The sequence below is a fragment of the Xenopus laevis genome, chromosome 2L, assembly GCF_017654675.1.
Source record: "Xenopus laevis strain J_2021 chromosome 2L, Xenopus_laevis_v10.1, whole genome shotgun sequence".
Lineage (NCBI taxonomy): Eukaryota > Metazoa > Chordata > Amphibia > Anura > Pipidae > Xenopus > Xenopus laevis.
The window spans coordinates 131,603,716-131,627,708 of NC_054373.1; the positions used below are offsets into that span (position 1 = coordinate 131,603,716).

General features: G+C 38.0%; 1 protein-coding gene across 1 annotated transcript in view; it reads right to left on the minus strand.

The window, feature by feature from the left end:
* The window catches only part of scel.L (sciellin L homeolog), a gene marked incomplete in the record, with an annotated part of 62,143 nt that extends 43,609 nt beyond the window's left edge, over positions 1 to 18,534 (minus strand). Inside the window, 5 exon segments of the mRNA NM_001092354.1 lie at positions 754 to 819; positions 2,038 to 2,100; positions 4,593 to 4,719; positions 5,181 to 5,233; positions 18,507 to 18,534. Of these exon segments, the coding sequence (NP_001085823.1) occupies positions 754 to 819; positions 2,038 to 2,100; positions 4,593 to 4,719; positions 5,181 to 5,217 (293 nt within the window).
* Between the last annotated feature and the right edge of the window lie 5,459 nt (positions 18,535 to 23,993).

The window sequence follows — 23,993 nt, forward strand, 5'->3', positions numbered from 1 at the left end:
AGGACAGATACATTATTTTTTGTTTTCATATATATAATCTCTTTCTTGCATAATATAAACTGTTGGGTTATAGCAGTGTTGGTCACTGGGATATGTATGTATAATATCAATATTGAGCAATAGCAATGTTTCATCTGTGTCTGTTATAATTTGTGTGCACTTCTAATAAATTGTGCGATTGATTACAAACATATTGGATAATGTCATAAAAGGTGCTTATTTAAATAACTGCGAACCAATTAATGATTGCAATGAGCAACTGCCCTTGTGGAATTTAGGGGTTATACCTGGGAGTCACAGTGCGGAATCTCTACTGCACAGGCTCCACTTGCCAAGGGAGGGGCACTTCTGGGTCCAGGACCAGTGCATAAGAACTAAAGATATAGCCCTGCGGGGTCACTCCTACCATAATGTTTTTGCCACCCCATATAACTTTAAGAAGTTTTAAACTTCTAGTGCAGAGAGCTTAATAGCAATGTGCCCCACAACCTGATCCAATGCTAAAGTTGTAAGTACGGCAGATGGCAAGCAGACCCAGAAACAGCAAAACATCAGATGACAGCAGCCTCAGAAACAGCCTTGCAGCCTTGTGGCATGTGCACACAGCTTAGAGGAAACACTGAGCAATAAAACCCCTATTGCCTTGCCTATTGATGATAAATATATCCTCCCACTAAGTTTTAACTGGATGAAGGGCCATCCCTGCTGATGTGAGATGATTTAATTCCATTTATGCATGCATTTAAAAAATACCTGTCCAAAGCATCATCAGACTTAAACCTATTATGTATGCGTTTTGTTCCTTCATCTTCTTGAGGCCTACAAAGATAAAACATAGAATTTAGTAACAGAGATTAGAAAGTTATATAATTCCAGGTAGAGCATTTTACACTTGGGGTGCCAAAGGTTAGGCACCCCCAAGTGACTACTTTTACTTACCTGACACCCTGGGCCGGCGCTCCTATCAGCAGAAAACCATGGAGAGATCCTCTTCCTGCTTCTTCGGGTCTTCTCTTACTTGCACATGCGCAGTAGAGCGGAAAGCCAGACTTTTATGAAAAAGCCTGCTATTTCGCTCCTCTGCGCATGCTTCTGCCCCGGGAAATTTGGAAACCGATGAAGCAGGAAGAGGATCTTTCCGACCATGGTGCTCGCTAGAAATACCCCTGTCAGGTAAGTAAAAATAGTCACTTGAGGGTGCCTAACTTTTGGCACCCCAATTGTAAAATGCTATTCCTTCTCCTTTAAGTAGAAACTTGTCTCTTTTTAGTGTAATCCCACCCCCACGCCCCAGCTGGAGAACAGCAGAGATATGTACAGGGAAGTAATATAGGCAGCAGGATACACAGCAGGATAATCATCTACAGGATTTAAAAGTATTCCTTTACAACCACCCTGCTTAAGCTTTAAGTTAGTATAATAAGCAATACTTCTGCAATATAATGAGTAATATAAAATTTAATTCAAGGGCTTTTTATTTTTTATAATTTTTCCTGGAAATGCAAAATGACTTCACAAAAGAACATGTATTGTTCTGTTGTACTGTTAACATTTAGCTGAAGCTGAGATCTGAATATACAATAACACATTTAGTGGCCACTGTATAATGAAAAAAAGATAATGTTAGTTTTGAATTTAACAATGTATTTTCTACAGTGAAACATTTCATTTCAGCACTGAAAATAATAGTTAAAGCCATTAATTCCTGCATAAGATTTGCATTGGGGATCAATTAGATAGGTGATGCTTATGAGCTGGGAGTGGCTGGAGTACTAATACCCAATGCTAAAACAGTTAGATTTGATAAGTGGCATTAAAGTGTTTATATACTAGAATAAAAGACAGAACAGCTGGGAATCATTTGGGATTCAACGATTTGACATTTCATTTCTGCACTTGTTCTTCTGAATATTGCAGAGATCAAATTCATAGTGTGACATTCATGATTGTCTGAATTCTGATAAAATCACCACTTTTCTAATACTCTGTAGATATCATAGCATAGGGGACACACAAAAGAACAAAACATAAAGTTACCTGTCCAGATTGTCCTGGGATTTGTAGTGATTCAGTAAACTTCTTCCAAAGTTCTCCTCTTTGCTGTGAAATATAAGTTGAACCGAAAATGTTACACGTTAAAAAAAGTTTGTAAATATGATGACTTAGGGGTTCATTATTAAACACCGGAAAATTTGCAACTGGACAGTTACCTATGACAACCTATCAAATGTTTGCTTTCATTGTTCAACCTGCAGCTGGCTGAAAAAGCCAGTCACTGATTGGTTGCTATGATTTACTGATCATGTGCAAATTAGCCTAGTGTTTATAAATGAGCTCCTTAACCACTAATACAACTGATTTAATATTGTTTTTCCCTAATGAATCCAAGTGCTTGGAGTCTCATCCAATCAGAATATAGCCAGGTGCAAAGGAAAAAGCTGCTCCTTGTACAATGAGAAAATAAAGAGAAGACCAGAGAGAGTGCTGCAGGGCAAGGCGTGAGGAATTAACTTGCGGCTGTAACTGTTTAACTCCTTCCTTACCTAATTCAACCTCTTTCTGTTTTAAAGCCCAATTTCCTTCCTTCCATTACTTACTTTTAGGGGCATATTTATTATGCTGTTTAAAACAAAATTCACCAAAAAACAGTGTAAAAAGCTATGTAAAATAAATGGTCAATTTATCAAGATGTGTGTAATTTTACGCCATGCGAACACCAGATTACAGGTACATTGCTTCCAGGCGGAAGTCACGCTAAGAAAAAACGCCTAAAAATTTTTAACACGGTGAAGCCTGGCGATGTATGGTATATTATCCTTCTGTTTTTTTACACAGCATAATAATATGCCCTGTAGGGATACTGACAAAATAAATTAAACCTTTTTTTACATTATTAAATTGTCTTTGCTTGCTATTTATAATTTTGTCATAAAAGTATTGGCCCGGTTTTACATACCCTTGTTTCTCTATGATGGGGCTGCCATATTTGTGCAGCAGTCAGTGGCATAACTATAGAGAAAGCAGATACTGCGGGGGGGGGGCAGGAACAGGGGGCCCCGGACCATTGGGTCTGCTTCCTCTGTAGTGAAGGAACTTCCCCAGTCACTCTTTTACCTGCTCCAATGCCAGAGAATGGGGGAACTGGGACGGGAGAAGGAAGGTGGAAGGAGGACTGTTTAGGAGCTGCAGTGTGCCGAGTCCCTCTGAATGTTGGGGGGAGCGCAACATTGTTACGCCATTAGCACCATTAGCAGTAGCCAGGTTTAGGAACTTCAAGTAATAATTACTTACAAAAGCAGACCTATCGGCAAAAAAATTATCAACATGACCTATATGCAACTTTAAGGGGGTTATTTACTAAACTCCGAATGCAAAAATCACAACAAAATCTTGTGTTTTATTTCTTTCTAATAAAATCTGACTTTTAAAAAATCACGAATTTTTCTGAATATTTTAAACTCCAAGGAAGGAAAAGTCAGAATCTGAAAATCCGGCATCTCAGACCTGTTGAAGTTGCACATAAGTCAATGGGAGAAGTCCCAATGATTTTTTGATGTGCGCTGGGTTTCAGGCAGTACCCTGAAGTTTTCCGGTGAAAATTTCGAAATTTGTGAAATTCTTTATTATAAGACATCTATAATATCAGCTGTAAAGCACGAAGCAAATGCTGTTGCTCAAGGAGGCTTAACACATAAGTCATTATAATCTAATATGAAGGATCTTTATTGTGAGGCTATGTGCAAAAAGTATCAATAATTATCATGTGCTGGAGACAAAATAATTGATTTGCTTGTTTCTTGGATTAAGAAAGCATTCAATAATGAAGAACAGCACACATCTAAACAGTGCTTTAAGCAACTGATATCTGTTTCATAATGAAGGTGAGTTCAGACCGCAGAGGAGATAGTACAAAATAATGAATGGGTAGCCAAAAGGTAAAACAGGATTTACCAGTAGATCTTGACGTGGTTACCTGTAAATCATAACAGACCCTCACTGCTAACAAATATACAGTTTGTTTTAGATTTGTTTTAATGGCTTGTGAAAGGGGTGTCATTTAGTTAAACACAAAACTCTCTCTTAGCATAATGCAATGAAGTTATGTTTTGCATGGCAGTTTAACTTTTCAGATGATAGATCTTGATACAATAAATCACTTAAAACAGATCCCATATTGGTAAAGTCTGGGAATCCCTATCTTAGCAAGTTGACAGACAAAAAAGTATAAATAATGACAAAAGCAAGTGAAGAGAGCGCAGAATAATATAAGCTGAGGAAGGGTTCAAATGCTGCCAATGCGTTCTCCAATAAAGGAGGATTTAGCAGTATACTAAAGGTTTTCTCACTTAAACTTCAAAATCCTTATTTAAGGCATGTGCCAAAATACAAACCCCCATTTGTAATGATAGACACGTGAGATTGCCCAAGGTCAGTAACCTTAGCAAACCCATTTTAAGCTTTTAAATGGGTGACCAGTAAATGCTACCTGCTGATTGGTTGCTATGGGTTACTGCTCCTGGGCAAACATATTGCCTTTTATTACATAACAGCCAAAATGTATAAAGTTAATAAAATGTATTTCATATTCTAACCTTTTATCTTCTTCTTCTGTTGGTTTGTTTTTTATCCAGCTGCTGTCCTGAAGAAGAGTTCTCCTTTTATTTGTGTCTTGTATAACATTCTGCCTAGTAACTGAACCCAGGGTGGCACTCTTGGCCTCTGTTAGGGGAAGACAAATGAAGATATAGGTAGTACAAAATATTCTAAGACAGGTTATATTAATATAAATTGCATGCAAAAAATAGCAATGGGTGACTGATTGTCAATGGTTATCATCTAGTTTGTCTCTCATATCCAGTTCACATATATGTTTAGCAGACATAGCAAAAATGGCAGCGCTTATTCCAAATAATTGTAACATTTCTCCTACATGCATTCAACAAATTAGCACCTGAGATTCAATTAAAAAAAACATGGTACAGGTACTAGTAAAAAGCACCAATGCAGCAATTAATCTGGATTTGACTAATACAAGCCACATGTTTGTAAACTAGCCTGTATATTTGAGCTGTGACTCTTGTCAAAGCGTGTCACTGTTTTTGCCTTATTGAATTCAATAGCAGGATAACATATGTGCAGACATTTCCTTCTCTCAGTCTGCATGGATGAATATACATTACCATTTCCTGAAGATGCATTAATTCTGAAGGCAGACATGACTGGTCAATGGGATCTACAAGAAAATGAAGTAAGTAATGAACACAAATTAATAATGTGATATGGGAGATCTCTGCTAAATTAATTTGTTTGTAACCTGTATTTGATGAAGTCTTAGGGTACATCCATGCTTTAAAGTGGAACTCCGGCTTCCAAACCAAAATTTGATAAAGAGTACCACATAACACATAAACCCCTAATATACCAATCACATTCTTCAAAAAATATGAATGAATACAATTTTCTATGCTGAAATCCAGCTGTTTCACAGTTCTTTTCTTTCTGCATCATTTGAAATCCTGGCAGGGAAGGAGGGACTAAAACACTGATGTTACACATAGTAACAACTTCTCCACAGCTTACATACAGACTGCAGGAACTGCATAACCCACAATGCATTGCACTATGATGTTCCATTCCTTATTGAAATCACATGTGCAGGGAATTGTGGGGTTTGGAGGATGCAGACTAAGGACTAATGGCTGTTGATACAAAGTAACAGTAGTCAGCCAGCTCAGCAAAGTAGTCAGATAGATCAGCAGAAGAGCAGGGGGCTAGGCTTAGGGAACTGTCAGAATCCATTAAAAATCACGAAAAGCCTGCCTATTTTTTAATTGATGTATATTGCAAAGTTGCTTGAAGTTATGTTTACTTTTCAAAAGGCTTCAGTTATGTTTTTGTGGAATTTCCCTTTAAGTTTACACTGCATCTGCATGTTCAACTGAGTTGAACAGCTATTTTCTGTAAGTATTAGAGTTTGCAATTTAATTGCCATAATTGCATGTCTGTTTTAGCAGTTCTGTGAAATATGTTGGTGCTTTATAATGATAAGAATTATATAAATGCGTAAGTGTGGGGGGTAGTTCCGTCCACCAGGTGTACTAAGTGGGCAAAAATAAAAAGAAGACTATAAAAATTACTAATACTCCCAGGCTAATCCAAAGAGGCTTACTCTAGCTTCACCTCTGCAGCAGTCACAACTCTATACCAGCGGGAATGCACCCAGGACCTCTGACCCCATGGATGGTGCTTCACTGGAACTCCCTGAGTTGCCCCAAAACTTTAGAAAGTGCCACAGCGCTTGGGTAGCATGTGACCACCTGGTGATTAATATGCCCACTCACCTACACCCCAAATCCTATCTGTCTGGCCCACTGAGCTCCTATAAACCTGTAGGTCTCAGAGGTACCAGATAGCCCAGGGCCCCACTACAAATTAACAATGTAAGCAAACTTACTATGCAAACCCCAAAAAAGATAAAAATGTAGGTATTTTTCATCAGCCAAGCCAGTTGAGTTATTAATTGGAATTTAATAGAAGTTCACAGCACACAATATTTACAAATAGCAATATATATATAATACACAAGGAAATGTGAAAAATGTTCAAAAACTACCACTTACGTCCCTATTGTAAGAAACTGTAAATAGCCTCTGAGTAAGTAGAGCTTTAGCTTTATCCTGGTTTCGGAGATCCAGGGAGTCCTTGCACAGCTTGTTGACTGGGTTGCTTCCTCTGCATCGAATAACTTGGGCGAGTTGGTGAAGGTGATTGGACCATCAGCCAATCACCTTCACTGCCTGAAGTTGAGCCAAAACCCACACGGTCCTCAGAGAACAAAGGAAAAATGGCTTCCTGGTGGATATGCTAAGTGATGCCTTATGGAATCAGAAGGTATTTACTTGTCTCATGCCATACACACAGCACTGCCTAGATACCAAAAATGAGAGTTTTGATTCTCCCATAAGGCATCATGGGCGGAGACATGCAAATTACTCCTTTGTGTTCCTTTGGCCAACTATGCATCCAGAACCGCTGGTTTATAGCACAGATACAGCCTAATGGTTAGGAGCCATATATCCAAACTTGCAGACAGCCTGTTTCGATCTTGTTAGATCTCATCAGAGCAATATATTGGAACATGGCTTCTGAGAGGTAGGACTTGGAGAGTAGCAAAATGGGGAACCAAATCTGGTTATGGTGATTTGGCATGAAACCCTGTGTGATTAGTAAATTCACACAGGGTTTCCTTTATGATTGCCTGAGCACAAAAGCATGGGCAATCAAAAATAAGCCAAATAGTGTGTGATGCAGGTGCAATAAAACACAAAGGGTCGAATATCGAGGGTTAATTAACCCTCGATATTCGACTGGGATTTTAGCGCAAATAGTGCGATGGAACGATCGAAGGATTATTCCTTCGATCAAACGATAAAATCCTTCGAATCGAACGATTTGAAGGATTTTAATCCAACGATCGAAGGAATATCCTCCGATCAAAAAAAGTTAGCCAAGCCTATGGGGGCCTTCGCCATAGGCTAACATTGAATTCGGTAACTTTTAGATGGCGAACTAGGGGGTCGAAGTTTTTTCTTAAAGAGACAGTACTTCGACTATCGAATGGTCGAATGGTCGAATGATTTTTAGTTTGAATAGTTCGATTCAAAGTCGTAGTCGAAGGTCGTAGTAGCCCATTCGATGGTCGAAGTAGCCCAAAAAACACTTCGAAATTCGAAGTTTTTTTACTTCGAATCCTTCACTCGAAGTTAGTGAATCGGCCCCCAAGTAGTAGGCTGGCACAAACCAGACTTGACTCCAATACTTGATGCAAATAAAAAGTAGTTTTTTTTAACAAAAAAGTAACATCTAAAAAACAAAAGTAGTTTATTTATGAAAAAGAAACATCTCACAAAAAGCCTAGGCTATTTTTTGAGGTGTTTCTTTTTTGTTAAATAAAATACTTTTTATTTGCTTCAAATATTGGAGTGAAGTCCGGTTTGTGCCAGCCTTCTACTAAATATCAATATGCAATAACACTTAGTCACAAACTGTGAAGAGTAATAACAGATTTAAATTATTATACATCTGTGATATAAGAGAAGCTTATACACATGCAACAAAGCAATGGTATATACCAGGGGTCCCCAATCTTTTTTACCCGATAGCCACATTAAAAAATAAAAAGTGTTGGGGAGCAACACAGGCATGCAAAAAGTTCCTGGGGTGTCAAATAAGGGCTACAGAAGGCTCTATATAGCAGTACATCTGGTTTTTATACAACCTAAACTTGCCTCCAAGCCAGTAATTCCAAATAGGGATGTAGCGAACGTCGGAAAAAATGTTCGCGAACATGTTCGCGAACGTCCGGACAAAAATGCGAACGGTTCGCGAACGTTGCGAACCCCATAGACTTCAATGGGAAGGCGAATTTTAAAAGCTAGAAAAGACATTTCTGGCCAGAAAAATGATTTTAAAGTTGTTTAAAGGGTGCAACGACCTGGACAGTGGCATGCCAGAGGGGGATCAAGGGCAAATATGTTTCTAAAAAATCCATTGTTGACACAGCGCTGCGTTTTGTGCTGTAAAGGGCAGAAATCACACTACGTCACTCAGGTGGTGTTTCTGGAGACGGTATTATTATTGATATTTAGACAGAATGTGAAAAAGCTCACACAGCTAGGTGGCAGTGGTTTGAAGAACAGATGCAGATGAGAGATCAGCAGCAGGACAGACAGCTGCCCACAGCAGCTACATACAGAGCAATGCAGTAGAAGGTAGATTACTAGCCAGCAAAGCTACCTAACCTAAAATGTCCCTCAAATCCCTGCAGAGTTCTGTCCCTACAATACAGAGCAGTATCAAGTAGATTACTAGCCAGCAAAGTTACTATCAACTGTCCCTCAAATCACTAACAGCTCTCTCCCTACACTAGCTCTTCCAAGCACACACAGGCAGAATGAAAAAACGCTGCAGGGCTTCAGTTTATATATGGAAGGGGAGTGGTCCAGGGGGTGTGGGGGTGGTCCAGGAGGGAGAGCTTCCTGATTGGCTGCCATGTATCTGCTGGTCTGGGGGAGAAATGGCAAAAAAAAGCGCCAGCTAAGGCGAACCCAAATTGGCGAACGTTGCGTTACGTTCGCGAACATTCGGCGGACGCGAACGGTCGATGTTCGCGCGAACAAGTTCGCCGGCGAACAGTCCGCGACATCCCTAATTCCAAATTACTCACCTGCTTTGAGGCCAATGGGAGCAACATTCAAGGGGTTGGAGGGCAACATGTTGCTCGCGATCTACTGGTTGGGGATCACTGGTATATACCATAGCACATGGCAGAATGCATTTAGTATGGATGCTTACTTTATAGGGATCATAGAGAGATATAGAATAAATGGTTTTTAGTATTCACTATTATTTAAATAGGCAAAAATCAAACAATGCTATTTATTGGTCTACAATGCAGTTGGCTGAATGGACACATTTTTCTTCTAATGCACAAGACATTATGATATCTAAGATGTTTGCATAATTTGTCCTGTATGTCCACAAAGATTCTGCAGTGGTTGCTTAGCAAGATTTTTGTATCCAAAGGCTTGAGATTTACTTATTAATGTTTACAGCTGTTTCAACTGTGTTACTTAAGCTTTGTCAATAAAAACAAGTAGTATGAGCCCAGAAGCAACATTTTTTATTAGATATTTATGGATCTTCCACTGGACATTACAGCAATATTAAAACTGGTGTTGTTCATAACTGCCTAACCTCATCCGATAAAAAAAAGTTGCTCAATGTGATCATAAAACGTATTAGTAGGCAATTGTGACTCAGCTTCCACACCTACACAAAATATGCCGGAGCACCCAGTGAAACTGCCTGATTTTGCAATAACCCCGGCACAGAACCTCTTTAAAGATCTTTTAGTCAAATGCCTCTGTTTGTTTGGCACCAGGACAATAACCTACAATGCTTTGAAGGAGTAATTTCCAATTCTTCATTTAAAACCAGACCCTAACTATTTTACATTGTGGTATACCTAAAATCGTCTACTTATTGTATTTGCTAATTTTTGCTATTTTTAGAAATTATTTAGCAGCAAAGCAATCAAGTCTAGTTTAGCAGGTTAGTTCCCGTGTGCCTCCCTTTCTTTCATATGTAAATAACGTTCCTAGTTTCAGGATTTAACCCCAGTTGTGTGACAATGTGTACTGTATCAAATATTTAATTACATCCACCCTGCAGTTAATGTAATTATTCTCATTATATTCCTATAAATATAAAACTTATCTTGGATAAGCTATATTAAATTGAACACACGTTACTTGTGTAATATTGGTGCCTCATAAGGCTAACTGCACATGTGCCATTATTTTGGGCTTACTTAAAACTCTTGCTTGTTCCTAAGGAAATGCTGGCATTCCAATATTCATTGCTGATCACATTCCAGCTTTGGAGAGAGAAGGTTGCCACTCAAGTTTTAGAATATCAGCAGTGCCATATAAACCACAACACAACTGTACTACACAAAAAAACTGCTCTCTTTTCATAATGTGTCTTTCTTTCCACCCAAGTAAGGTATATCAACAGTAACTTGCTCAAGGTTTCTTGTATTATGCACATTCCCTCCTTAAATAAGATTTTCAGTTAGATGAAGCCTAATGATAGTCAACTATATATGCCCACCTATATATCCCATCAGTATAAAATAACTAGGGATGCACCGAATACAGGATTCGGTTCGGGATTCGGCCAGGATTTGGCCTTTTTCATCATGATTCAGCCGAATCCTTGTTCCTGGCAGAACTGAATCCTAATTTGCATATGTAAATTAGGGGCATGTAGGGAAATAACTTGACTTTTCATCACAAAAGAATAATTTTTTCCACTTTTTCCTTTCCTGTCCCTAATTTGCATATGCAAATTAGGATTCGGTTCGGTATTCGGCCAAATCTTTCACCAAGGATTCAGGGATTCTGCCGAATCCCAAATATTGGATTTGGTGCATCCCTAAAAATACCTTAATACAATGTAACAATAAGGTCACACAAATAAATGTAATACACAGTGGTAATAGACTACACATTGCACCTAAGTATAAGTCGATGCATTGGAAATAATCAACACATATCAGGTAAGCACCATTATTATCTTTTTATGTTGTATTTCTTGTATATTAGTTTTTTTCTGTTTTTTTTTCTAAAGCTGGTCATACACTGGTCGATAAAAGCTGCTTATGGGGTGTAGAGCCCTCCCATTGGCTTTCCCGATCAATATCTTGGTAAAAGTCAGGCAGATGTCGATTGGGCAGGATTAAAAATTCCATCGGATTGCGGTCGCATCTATTCGCCGATGTGGTCCCGCAATCTGACTGCCATGCTGGCTACATTATGATCCAATTGTTGGGCCCTAGGGGTCATGATTGGCTCAGCCCGATATCGCCCATCTCAATGTGGGCACATTGGGGAGAGATCTGCTCGTTTGTCGAAATCTCCAAACGAGAGGATCTCTACATGTATGGCGGATCTCTACGTGTATGGCCACCATATGATTTGATGTTTTGATTTTTAGGGGTTGGTTAATCCTTCACCTGACACATGCCATGACATCACAGATGGCTTTTCTCGCCAGTAGTGTTTTATTAGGCTGTTTGCCACACATTTGTTTACTTTAAAAAAGGCTAGACTGCTAGCCAAAACATCAGTCATAAATTAATACACTGCTAGATTTTTTGAGTCCTGTAAGTGTGGACCTTCTTTCAGGTTATGCTTCTCTTGTGGAACTGCACCCAGGCAACTATTGATTTTTTACGTGCAGTGCCGGCATCCTCCCTGTTATATATATATATATATTTCTGCACAATAATTAGAACATAAAGGTGGAGACAGTGGATGACAAAATTTTGACTGTATGCCCCCACCCACATGTATTATGTATTATTATGTAGCATGTACTATTAAGAAAACACCATGGTAGTTTGTTAGTTAAGATAGATAATATTATATGTGACTCATATTTCACTTTAGACCCAGTATTAGTGTTCAATGGAAGTGAAAAGTTCACAATGTCATGTCATCCAGTAGTATGAAACTATATCTAGTTTGTGCTGAAGATACTGAGGTTTGAAATATTATGGAGTATATTTATCAAAAAGAGAAGTTAGAGATCGCCACATTCCTCTAGAGTGAAATTCCGCCACTCTTCATTCATTTCCAAGGGATTTTTAAAAAAGTTTTTATCAATGGGTGAAAGTGAAAGTTCATCCTTTGATAAATATGCCTTTTCAAAATACCATAGAAATTAATAGAGAGTGGTGGAATTTCACCATAGAGGACTGTGGTGATCTCACTTTTTGATACAGTAAATATACCCCAATATGTTTTCAACAATGTGGATTAAATGTAGCAGAAGCTTATTAATGATCTTGAAACGTAATGGAGAGCTCTATTACCTACTGGCAGCTGATTGAAGTAGCTGGAACGTCAGTAAATATGAATAGACAAAAATGCCTACTCATATTTATAATTTTTTTAAATATTTCACCTAAAAATAGTGGGAAATCCATGATTTACAGTGTTTTTTTGCGAATTACAGTACAGTATATAATTATGAGCGGGTTGTTTTGTGTGCAGATGGGGAAGTTAGTTATACATTAGCTAAACAGGAGGAAAACAGTGAAAACTATAAATTATTAAGGACTGACCCACTGGACTATAAAGAACAATATTCATCTCCACTTGTTCCTGCACTAAAAATTCATGCTTTTATCTTCAATACTTTCCTCACTCTTGCCAAGTAAAAATATTTTAGCACATTAGTATTTGCACAATCATTTGATCCAAAAGTCGATTACTTTCAACTCCTTCCTTTACTTACTTCTCCCATTAATAATGAGATTCCAGCACCAAACAACGCGCATATCACATGGGCTAGTACCTAACATCACAAAACACCACCCAGCTCCAGTCATGCCATTCTGTCACAATGCTCCTGGATCAAAGAGGAAGAAGTAGCTTTTCTTTCCACCACACCCAACTGTCTGCCCTCTTGATCAAATCCCTTTTCAACTTATATCCACACTTAACCACGTATATCACTACTTTCTGCCCACTGCTCAGTTCTTACTCATATCTTGAATTTATCTCTCCACTTGGATCTCCCACTACTTTGTGACATCCTTCTCTTCCCTAGAATACAGGTGTATCTCTCTCCTAGATCCAGTCATACCTCTCTAACCACTTCATCTCTGTCTCTTTCTTGGATAAAACCTCTTCGCCACTTAAACTCAATATCCCTCATGGCTCTGTCCTTGGACCATTATGCTTCTCAGTATGCACTAAATTCCTTGGTTAACTCATCAACTTAAAGATGGACTTCCAGTACCATCTTTATTCTGATAATACTTAAAGTGATACTGACACTAAAAAAATACTTTTTAAAATATGAATGTACATTTAAAGTTACCTATAGGTTATGTTGATCGTTTTTTGCTGAAAGGTTTGTTTTGCTAACCTGACTGTCCCATCTCAGCCTGCCAGTTAAAGTTTCCAATGCTAACAGACTTCTGCTGCACAAATATGGCAGCCCATCATACAGGAACATGGGGCATCAGACAGGTAATGTAAAAGCATTGTGCAAATACTTTATGGCAAAGTTATAAGTAGCTTTCAAAGGCAATATTATGATACATGTAAAAAAGAGTTTAATTTCTGGTGTCAGTATCTCTTTAAACCTATACTTAAATATCTTGTCCTGATCTTTCCTCCTCTGTACATTTTAAGACCTTGCTTGAAGATGGCATCATTTTTTGGCACAAAATAACTGCTTTTTCAGCAAGACATTATTATTACTTCCCAGCTGCAACATCAAAATGCACAACCATTTTTCATAAGCTGTTAAATTGATATATGGTAAAACATATGATGACTATGCTCAAAGGAAAAATTATTTGCACAAAGTAACTCTGTTTAATACTATCCCGATTATTTTTGCCTAAATTCATAACAGGTCAATAAACTGTGCCTATACAAAATACTAAGAAATTAAGGAAAATTCACATACTTACAGTATACATACTTATGGGTTCAAGTTTGTATTGGTTACATATGCTAAGGGAATTGTTTATAACTGTAAACAATACCATCATCCATTTAAACATTCCTTTAGTGATGATAAATAGATTCCATTCTACAGTGCCATAACTGCTGGTGCAAGTACACACCAAGCTATTCACCACACATCACCAGGCATAGCCGTGTAAAAAACATTTTTTCGTGTTTTTTCTTAGGGGCATAATTATGCTGTGTAAAACTTAATTCGCAGAAAAAACTACATAAAAAGCTGTGTAACATATTGCATGGTGTGTATAAGTTTTGCCATGGGAATGCCAGATTTGCAGACATTATTTGACATTGCTTCTGCGTAAAAATTTAATGCTGCTTTTTACACGGCGGAGCTTGGTAATGTGTGGTGTATTATGCAACCGTTTTTTACACAGCATAATAAATATGCCACTAAGCGTGACTTCCATGAAAACACAGCAAACTTTTTAGGGGTATCCCCAAGATACCTTAAATATCTTAACCATGCCATACTTTGATGAAGTGTCATACATTTCTATTCACAGTTTAGGTTTAGCAAAGGTGTGTGTAGCCTTCTTATCAGGTATAGTACTAGTGAGAGGGAACCTACCAGCAAGATGGGTGGTTCCCTCAGACAGAAGTAGTGGGAGAGTCTAGGGCCAAAGCCAGTAGTGATGTATATGCTGTTTAGGAGCATTTGCACCAGTATGACAGGTAGGGCTTATTAATGTTTCCCTACTGTATATAAGAGAATACACTCTATAGAGATTTAGTTCTTACTTTGGATCCCCCTTTTTACAGTATGTTCAAATCATCACATTCCAAGCTGCATTCCTTTTGAACTAGTCTTTTGTGATTAAGAGACAGTGCACTGGCAACTATGTTATAGATCGAAGGTGCTGTTGTGGCTAAGCAGACAGACATTTAATAGTTTCCCACAAAAACATGTGACTCACAATTTACAAAAATATTTCATAAGGATTGACATTCCTATGGCTTTGGCCCCACCACCACTGTGCTCTGAGCTATTGCCAAAATAATCTTTTTTATCCACAGCTGGAGTAGTAATAGTGCTATTATAGCCGTATTAAGAACCTTAAGGTGCCAGGGCCTGTAGAGAGGTGGCATATTAACAGCTGCAAGTACTGAATATTTTATTGCATTGTTATTAATTCTCAGTGCTATATAATTACAACAGTATTACTTTAAGGGATACACTCATTTTACTCATACCCGGAAACAACATTTACTATGGTATTAAGTAGTGCAGACTGGGAAAAATTGTTCTATAGACTCACCATGCATTACCTGCCATAGTGCTTCTGACCAACAATCCCCTAAATGCTACTACTGGCATATGCTAGTCTCTCCAATAAGAACTGTTTTTTAGTAATAACCAGGCATTTTGAAAGTGCCAAATAAATCATCTTCTCTGGAATAGGCCTTAGTTAGAAGAGCTGAAGGAATAAGATAATTTAGCTGAGGCACAGCAACCATATAAATATTTTTTTAAAACAAACAAATATTTGAAAATTAAATGTGACCTTCTAATAACACTTATGTGACAGAAAATAGCACTCCACTATGTAAGTCTATATAAAAAGTAAATATAATTATAAAGAAGGTAATTATGTGATGACAGTCTAATCACTTTTACTAATTTTTATTATTTGTGAGTTTGTCTTTTGCTGATCCTGCCATTACCCTCCATAAATATAAAAACCTGTACGCCCACCTGCCTGGTTAAAAACTCTCTCTCTCTCTCTCTCTCTCTCTCTGAAGTCCATTAAGAAGTAAAGGACCAAACATGCAGTAGCTTTAAATTTTTCTGTTTGCCCTGTTAAGCTTAAGAAATATCCTTTTTTTATATGATTTAAAACAATCGGAATTGGCTAAGGATGCACTGAATCACGCGATTTCCCTCCCCGTCCCCAATTTGCATATGCAAATTAAGATTCGAATTTGTTTCCTGCTAAAAAAAAGGCCAAATCCCGAACCAAATCCTGGATCCGGTGCATCCCTAGAACCGGCAAAATAAACTCATGTTGAAAAGGGGGCCCCTTTAGGTCCCATGACAAATGGCATTCTTTGTCGCCTGCTAAAAGCCTCTCCCACTAGTCAAAAATTATGGTTAAGCTCACCACATGTGAAAGAGTTTGCATGCAGCAATTCTGGGTAACCATGCAAAAATATGAAAGATAGCATGTTTGCCCTTTTCGTCTTTAAAAGGGAAATCATTGGTTTAAGAAGTATTGCATTTACTTCTAGCTTGTTAATTAGGATTATAAACTAGTAGTTACTAGTAATTTGCATTATTGTGATACCGTCAGATCTGTGATTTTGGCAAATCTGTGCAACACTGCTGGTGAGATGCTGCTCATTCTAATAATGGTTTACTCACATTACAAATGACAGGTGGCCTAGAGTGGAACTAGCTGGACATAATACCTACGACTAAGTATCTTTGATACAAAACGCGTCAGGATTGAAATGTTTTTAATCTGCTGAAATAAACTTGAATGATTTTACCCTACGAGTGGACTGCAGAGTGCTTGCCTGTATTTATGGTTTTGAATAATACCCTCTACTGATTGGTCATTACTTTGACAATATTTGTCATTGCATCTCTAGTAGAAATATCTAGGGCTAATACTGCTTGTAGAAAATGACATATTATTAACAAGTACGAAAAGTAAGTCTTACAGGAGGCAAGGGAAGTCAAATTGAATTATAACAAATGTTTTTCTCCATTCTCTTCTGCCTGTTTGCACTGTGTGTATTCAGAACTGTGTTTTATTGAAGTAAGATTTCAATGCTGCAATTTTGTCTAGCTTGACGCATGTTCAGAGGACAATAGAATAGAGGAATGCATTTAGAATCCACAAAAATGCACATAGTTGTATTTAAAAAATATACACAAATGAAATATATTCATTTCTACACGTTCAGAATGCGTGTTTAAACACAAGAAGATACCTAAATACCTTGCACATTTTTTGAAATATGAAGGGGGGATACAACGTCATATACCGAAGCATTTTAAAATGTATTTTACAAGTTGGTTGTACTGTACCTTGATACAAATAAGAAAGGTTAAAAAGAAGCAGATCCCACCTGGCTCAGTGCTGTCGTAAGTATAAAAATGCAGCTCCCTGTCTATTCATGACAAACCTAACTGACTGAACTGGTTTTACCAGATTAGGGTGGGTTGTTTCTTAAAGCAGTTTGTCAACACTGACGGGGCTGGAGCAGCTTTAAACTCTGTTGTGTGGGACACAGATGATAACAGACTAGAGTTGTCACTAACATTGCCGTAAACAGGACATTGTTCTGGCCTCTGTCTGCCATAGAATGAACCAGTGCAAAAATGCAGTTACACCTGTCGCCTCATAGACATTTAATGGGCAAGAAAAGCCTCCCAGACATCTTGAAGAATTATCCTGGAAACAACATTGGTAGAACATTTGTTTTTGTTCCTAATTTTACCTAAACACAAAACCCAATTCACAGATATACTGTATGTGGGTCATGGCGAAGTATGAATGACAAAATAATTACTGTAATATTTACAATACAGAGCACTCTGCAGGGAACCCACAGCTATGAAATGTGAGCTCTGTTGACAACCACATTGGAAAAACTGAGCAGGGATTATTCAGAATTTGTATTTGTTTTCTAAAGCAAATGGAATTTCCCTATGTATATTGCACATCCTGACTTGTCCTTTTGAACAGGTATCACTAATCAATGTCTCTCTCTCTCTCTCTCTCTCTCTCTCTCTCTCTCTCTCTCTCTCTCTCTCTCAAACTATAACTAGGAGCTACCCCGTGCAACACATCTTTTGCTGCTGGATTTTAGTGCCTAGCATCTAAAGCTAATATTTGCATATAAATAGGGATGCACCAAATCCAGGATTCGGTTAAGTATTCGGTCAGGATTCGGCCATTTTCAGCAGGATTCGGCCGAATCCTTGAGCCTGGCTGAACCGAATCCGAATCCTTAAAATCATGTGACTTTTCATATCAAAACATGGAAGTAACATTTTTTTTATATTTTCCCCTCCCCCTTGCCGATTTGCATATGCAAATTAGGGTTCGGGTTTGGTATTCGGCAGAATCTTTCACGAAGGATTCGGGGGTTCTGCCGAATCTAAAAAAGTGGATTCGGTGAATCTCTACATATGGAATAAAGTATCAGTGTTAATGTCTTTAACATTATAAGTAAGAAGTTCTGAATTATTTGAATTAGTTCCAAGCTGTTGTATTCAGTCTGTTTTTACCTTCTGCTATATTCTCCTTTGTGTGTTGAAACCATTTAATCCAGTTGAGGTATAAAAGGATATGTATGTTTGGAATAAATACTAGCAAACATTCTGATCAAAAAGCCAAAGTTTCTCTGCCATATGACTGTGCCTGCAAGGCTGCTAATGGAACTTACCTTAGTCACTGTACGCTGCTACAAGAACTGTGCACTGGCGATCTTTCAGGCAGTGATCTATAGATCTATAGACTCATCCCCAGACTAGGAAACATTCTATGCTCCTGCAATGCTGATTGTATGACGCACCCACGGAGGAGGTGGGGTGAGGAAAAGGGTGTCACCTGTAAAATACCTTATACCTCTGAAGGGAGTGTGCACTAGTGTCAAACTACTCTCACATTTTTGTCATATCTTCAGAATAGGGTACGTCAGCAGCAAACACTGTCTCTGTTTTATAGTTAAATCAATCGCATTCATACCTACTGTGTGTATTTGTAAAACAGTATTTGGGGAATTTAATAAAAGTCGCAAAGAGCAAAACAATTTGCACAAATAAGAATAAAAATTCACATTTCGCAATGTAATACTCTTCCTTAAACTGTAATTGCGAATTTTAATTGCGCATTGCACACTTTTAAGAAGTGCTTGAAGGTGTTGTAATCTTTTGGAGCAAACATAACAACTTTTTCAGTAAGAAGTTTTACTACATTCACTGCGCACTGGCACAAACTATAAAATTTGCGAACCTTCTTCCCCTGTCAAAAGTGGTCGCTCGACAGCTTCCGGGTTTGCAAAAGCTATATTAAATTCACGCAAAGGCGTAACTTTTTGCATTGCGAATATTTTTTAATTTACCGACTTTTATTACATTCCCCCGTATATGTTATCAAGTGCAGATAATCATACTTTTTGAAAGGCTAAAGGGAAACTAAGCTATTTTCATAAATAAGTTTAAACATCCTTTCGGTTTTTGGAGAGTTAATGGAAAGTCATGTTTGAGCTGAGAACTGGGAACCTCCACAGCAAATATGGAAAGCTAGTGCTGAGTGTGCGTGGAAGTAGCTATATGTTACAGGCCATGCTATAGGGGTTGCCAAGGTCTATAGCTACAACAGGTGTCCCTTTAGAGTTTTCTCAGTGACTAGGTTTTATGAGTAAGCATTGTTTCAGATGGTAGGACTCCCCTATGGAAGTACTGACAAGGTGTGTTCTCGGGCCTTTTCTTATTTTAAGTCTGGAAGCCTAAGGGTGAGGTACCACATATATAGAAACAAATGTTGCAAAATACCTCCAGATAAAGCCAAGTGAATTGTGGTGACCAACTCATCCATGTATTGCAAGCTTTTGTATAAAACCGTGGATACCTTTAGGGTTAGTTCACATGAGGAAATTCAGGGAGATCACACAGGCAACTTCGGGCGAATATAGAAAACGCATTGCCACTTGTACATTAGCGCAGGCGACTTTTCATTGTAGCCTATGGGAAAAACCGCTGAGGCAGTTCAGGGAGATAGTCGCCCAGAAGATGAGGCGATTAGTCGCCAGGCGACAAAATCTCCCCGAATCTCCTCGTGTGAACTAACCCTTATAAGGACTTCTTGAAGATAAGCTTTGAAGGCAAAAGAGAGACCAAGTTTTACTGGAAAAAATAATTGAAAGTATTTAAGGAATGCTTTGAGATGACCTCTGGTATGCAAGGACAAAAGAAAGGTTACAGTAAGAAGTAGTACGAAGTACTAGATATAGGAAAACACCCGTTGCTTATATATCTAGTGCTTCCATCTCAGTTACCTGTTTCTTCAAAAAGTATGAATAAATGCCATTTTCTATGCTGAAATCCAGCTGTTTAACAGTTCTTCTCTAACTGCATCATTTGAAATCCTGGCAGGGAAGGAGGGATAAAAACACTGATGTTACAAATTGTAACAACTTCTCCACAGCTTACAGACAGCATGCAGGAACTACATAACCCACAATGCATTGCACTATAATGTTCTGTTTCTTATTGAAATCACATGTGCAGGGAATTGTGGGGTTTGGAGGATGCAGTCTAAGAACAGCTGGCTGTTAATACAAAGTAACAGTAGTCAGCCAGCTCAGCAAAGTAGTCAGAAAGATCAGCAGAAGAGCAGTGGGCTAGGCTTAGGGAACTGTCAGAAACCATTACAAATCATGAAAATTCTGCATATTTTTTAATTGATGTTTATTACAAAGTTACCAGAAATTATGTTTACTTTTCAAAAAGTTTAAGTTATGTTTTTGTGGAGTTCCCCTTTAAGCTTGTGGCTTACTCACTGTTTGTTCCACAACATTTGTTATTCAAAAAATTTGCTAAATAATTTTTGTTGTAATACTGCAGTTGCTAACATAGTCTTGTAGAGCGATGCTATGATACTACTAACTTGCACTTAAATGACCCCTCGGGACTTTATTATATATGTCTTTTTATGCCTTTTTTAAGCTGTACAGGTCTACAGTCTGACTGATATCTGGTTATAAGCAACTGGTAACTAGTATGCAGTTTTGGGTTACAAGCTGTCTAGTTTTGACCCAGACAGCCCGGTATTCGCAACCGCCCCCTTCCCAAATTTACCCACAAAGAGAGGTGGCAACCCTAATGCAAAGGAAGATCAAATGAATGTACAAATGAGAGACTGACATCAAAGTGTATGAACCAAACTATAAATACAGTGAAACCTTTAGTTTTACATACCCTGATTTTAAGTTTTCCAGCATTTTATTTGTGGTTCCCCCAATTTATAATGCATTTCAATAGGTGCTTTTCCCTGATTTTACATATACAGGTATGGGACCTATTATCCAGAATGCTCGGGACCTGGGGTTTTCCGGATAACGGATCTTTCCGTAATTTGGGTCTTCATGGCTTAAGTCTACTAGAAATTCATGTAAAAAATTCATGTTTTATTATTACAGAGAAAAAGGAAATCCTTTTAAAAAATTTGGATTATTTGGATAAAATGGAGTCTATGGGAGACAGCCATTTCGTAATTTGGAGCTTTCTGGATATCGGGTTTCCAGATAAGGGATCCTATATCTGTATATGTTTTCCCAGGTAATACACCACAATTTTGTTGTGATGTTCCCAAAAATGGCTGTTTGCCATTACTAATTAGATGCATATATTGCCTCTCCCCGAAAAAAGTAAATTCCAATTAGTGTCATGCACAAATCACTTATTGCTTTAGGTTGTGCATGTGACTGTCAGAGAGGCCTTGCACATGCCGCCACCCCCACCCCCACCCCCTATTGTGTAACATTAAAGCTGCAATGCTTGACCTTTGTTATTAACACAAAAAATTGTAAATAATACAATAATAATAAAAATTGTATAGAAAAGTAAAACTGAATCCTTAAATAATGGAAGAATAAGTTGCTTTAACACATTTCCCTGATTTTACATAATTTTTTTCCTGGTCCCATGAAAAACGTAAAATTGGGGCTCATCTGTAATAAAAAAAAGAAAATATATTTATCGTAATAATCTCTCTGCTTTCTGGTTGGTAGGGACACTACATTTAACATTTTAAGTTTCCTTTTGCAGATATGCAGAAACAATTTTAAAATCAGATTAAAAAAATAAATAAAGAGCAAATGTAACATTGATTAGACTCCTTCCCTCTTCATCACCATAAAACTAAATGCTAATGTGAAGCTCCCATTTAATCTCAATGCATGTTCATTTATATTCAGCCACCTCAGTAAATAATGCAGTGTTAATGATTTCTTAAATGAAAAGTGATAACTTCCTTTATTTAAGGAATTGCATACATCCTTAAAGGTGTATCAAAGGAGAACTAGTTTGGTTACTTTTCTACACCCACGAAAAAGTTTTTAAAATTATTTTTTAGCATTACTTATGAGTAATTGCTTTAGTGTACATTTAAGAACAAATATTTCCCTAAGGAACCCCAAAAGAGCGAATCACGTAACCTATTAACCTTCATCTATTACTTAATCTCAACAGAGAGGCAACACATTATAATGAAACTGCATAGTTTTAACCCACAATGCAGCGTTTTATTTCCTCCAGAATTCCAGGATCATTATGGTTGCTAGAATCAGTCATGTCAATTCTGGTGTTTTGTGTGAGAGTGATGTGTGCGCTGGAGATACTGCCAGGTTTGGAGGTGGCAGTAGCTCTAACAGTACAATATCTGTAGGCAGAGTAGGCACATGTCTAGGGCACCAAGCCAAGGGGGGGGGGGGGGCGCCAGGCACGTACCTTCTCTGCCTCATACCCTAGTAGGTCGCCTCCTGGCCTCTTTGGGCGATACGATCGGCCAAGTTGCCAAGGCCCCTGGCCGGCCTGGCCTATCGCTTAGTCCAAAGGTTTCTGATGACTCAGTTTTGGGCAGGTAAGGAAAGGGCCCTGATGTAGACTGTCTGCATGTCTCCATTGTCTGCACCTTACTTATTCAGAGCAGGCTAACACAGTTAGTGCCCATTGCACAGTAAATAAGCCCTTTGCCATATTCATTATGTGGGGTAGACTTCCCGTCCATTAAAAACAGCATTAGAGAGCATGTCTTAGATATAAAAAAGGAAAGGAAAACTCTGATTCTAATGTACCTGAACACTTTAAAACCTGTAATTGAGGTGACATTACAAACTCTCTGTCATAGGAATTGACAAAGTAGTGAGTGGAATCAGAGGTGGAAACATCACCCAAAATTACTTCAGTTAGAAACAAAATGGATTTTTTAATCTCCAAACAAGAAAACCCCTGGGCCTTAATAGTGATTTCAATGTAACATGTTTCTTTAGCTGACTTTTGATAATATAAACATATAACAATATAAACACAGGCTAAATAGCAGCCATTATCTGTATAAGCACTGTGCCAGTGACAGTTTATAGACTCCATTTAATCAAATACTGTAGTTGACATTTTTAAAAATAATTTCCTTTTTTTCTGTAATATGAAAACAATAGCTTGTACTGGATGACAAATAAGACACAATTAATGCTTATTGGAAGCAAAACAATCCTATTGGGTTAGTTTAATGTTTAAATTATTTTGTAGTAGCCTTAAGGTATGGAGTTCCAAATTACAGAAAGATCGCTTATACAAGCATTCTGATAACAGGTTCCATACCTATATGCCTAAAATGCGGCGAGGGCAAACATTACATATCTAAAAGTGTCTTCTAAAATTATATCTCAAGTTAACTCAAAGGGCACATATAAAGCACAGAACACTAGGGGGCACATTTAGTAAGGGTCGAATATCGAGGGTTAATTAACCCTCGATATTCGACCATCGAAGTAAAATCCTTCGACTTCGAAGTCGAAGGATTTACCGCATTTACTTTGATCGACCGATCAAAGGAAAAATCGTTCGATCGAACGATTAAATCCTTCGAATCAAACGATTCGAAGGATTTTAATCCATCGAGCGAACGATTTTCCTTCGATCAGAAATTGGTTAGAAAGCCTATGGGGAAGGTCCCCATAGGCTAACATTGGTGCTCAGTAGGTTTTAGCTGGCGAAGTAGGTAGTCAAAGTTTTTTTTAAAGAGACAGTACTTCGACTATCAAATGGTCGAATAGTTGAGCAATTTTTAGTTCCAATCGTTTGATTCGAAGTAGCCAATTTACATAGTAACATAGTAACATAGTAAGTAAGGTTGAAAAAAGACACAT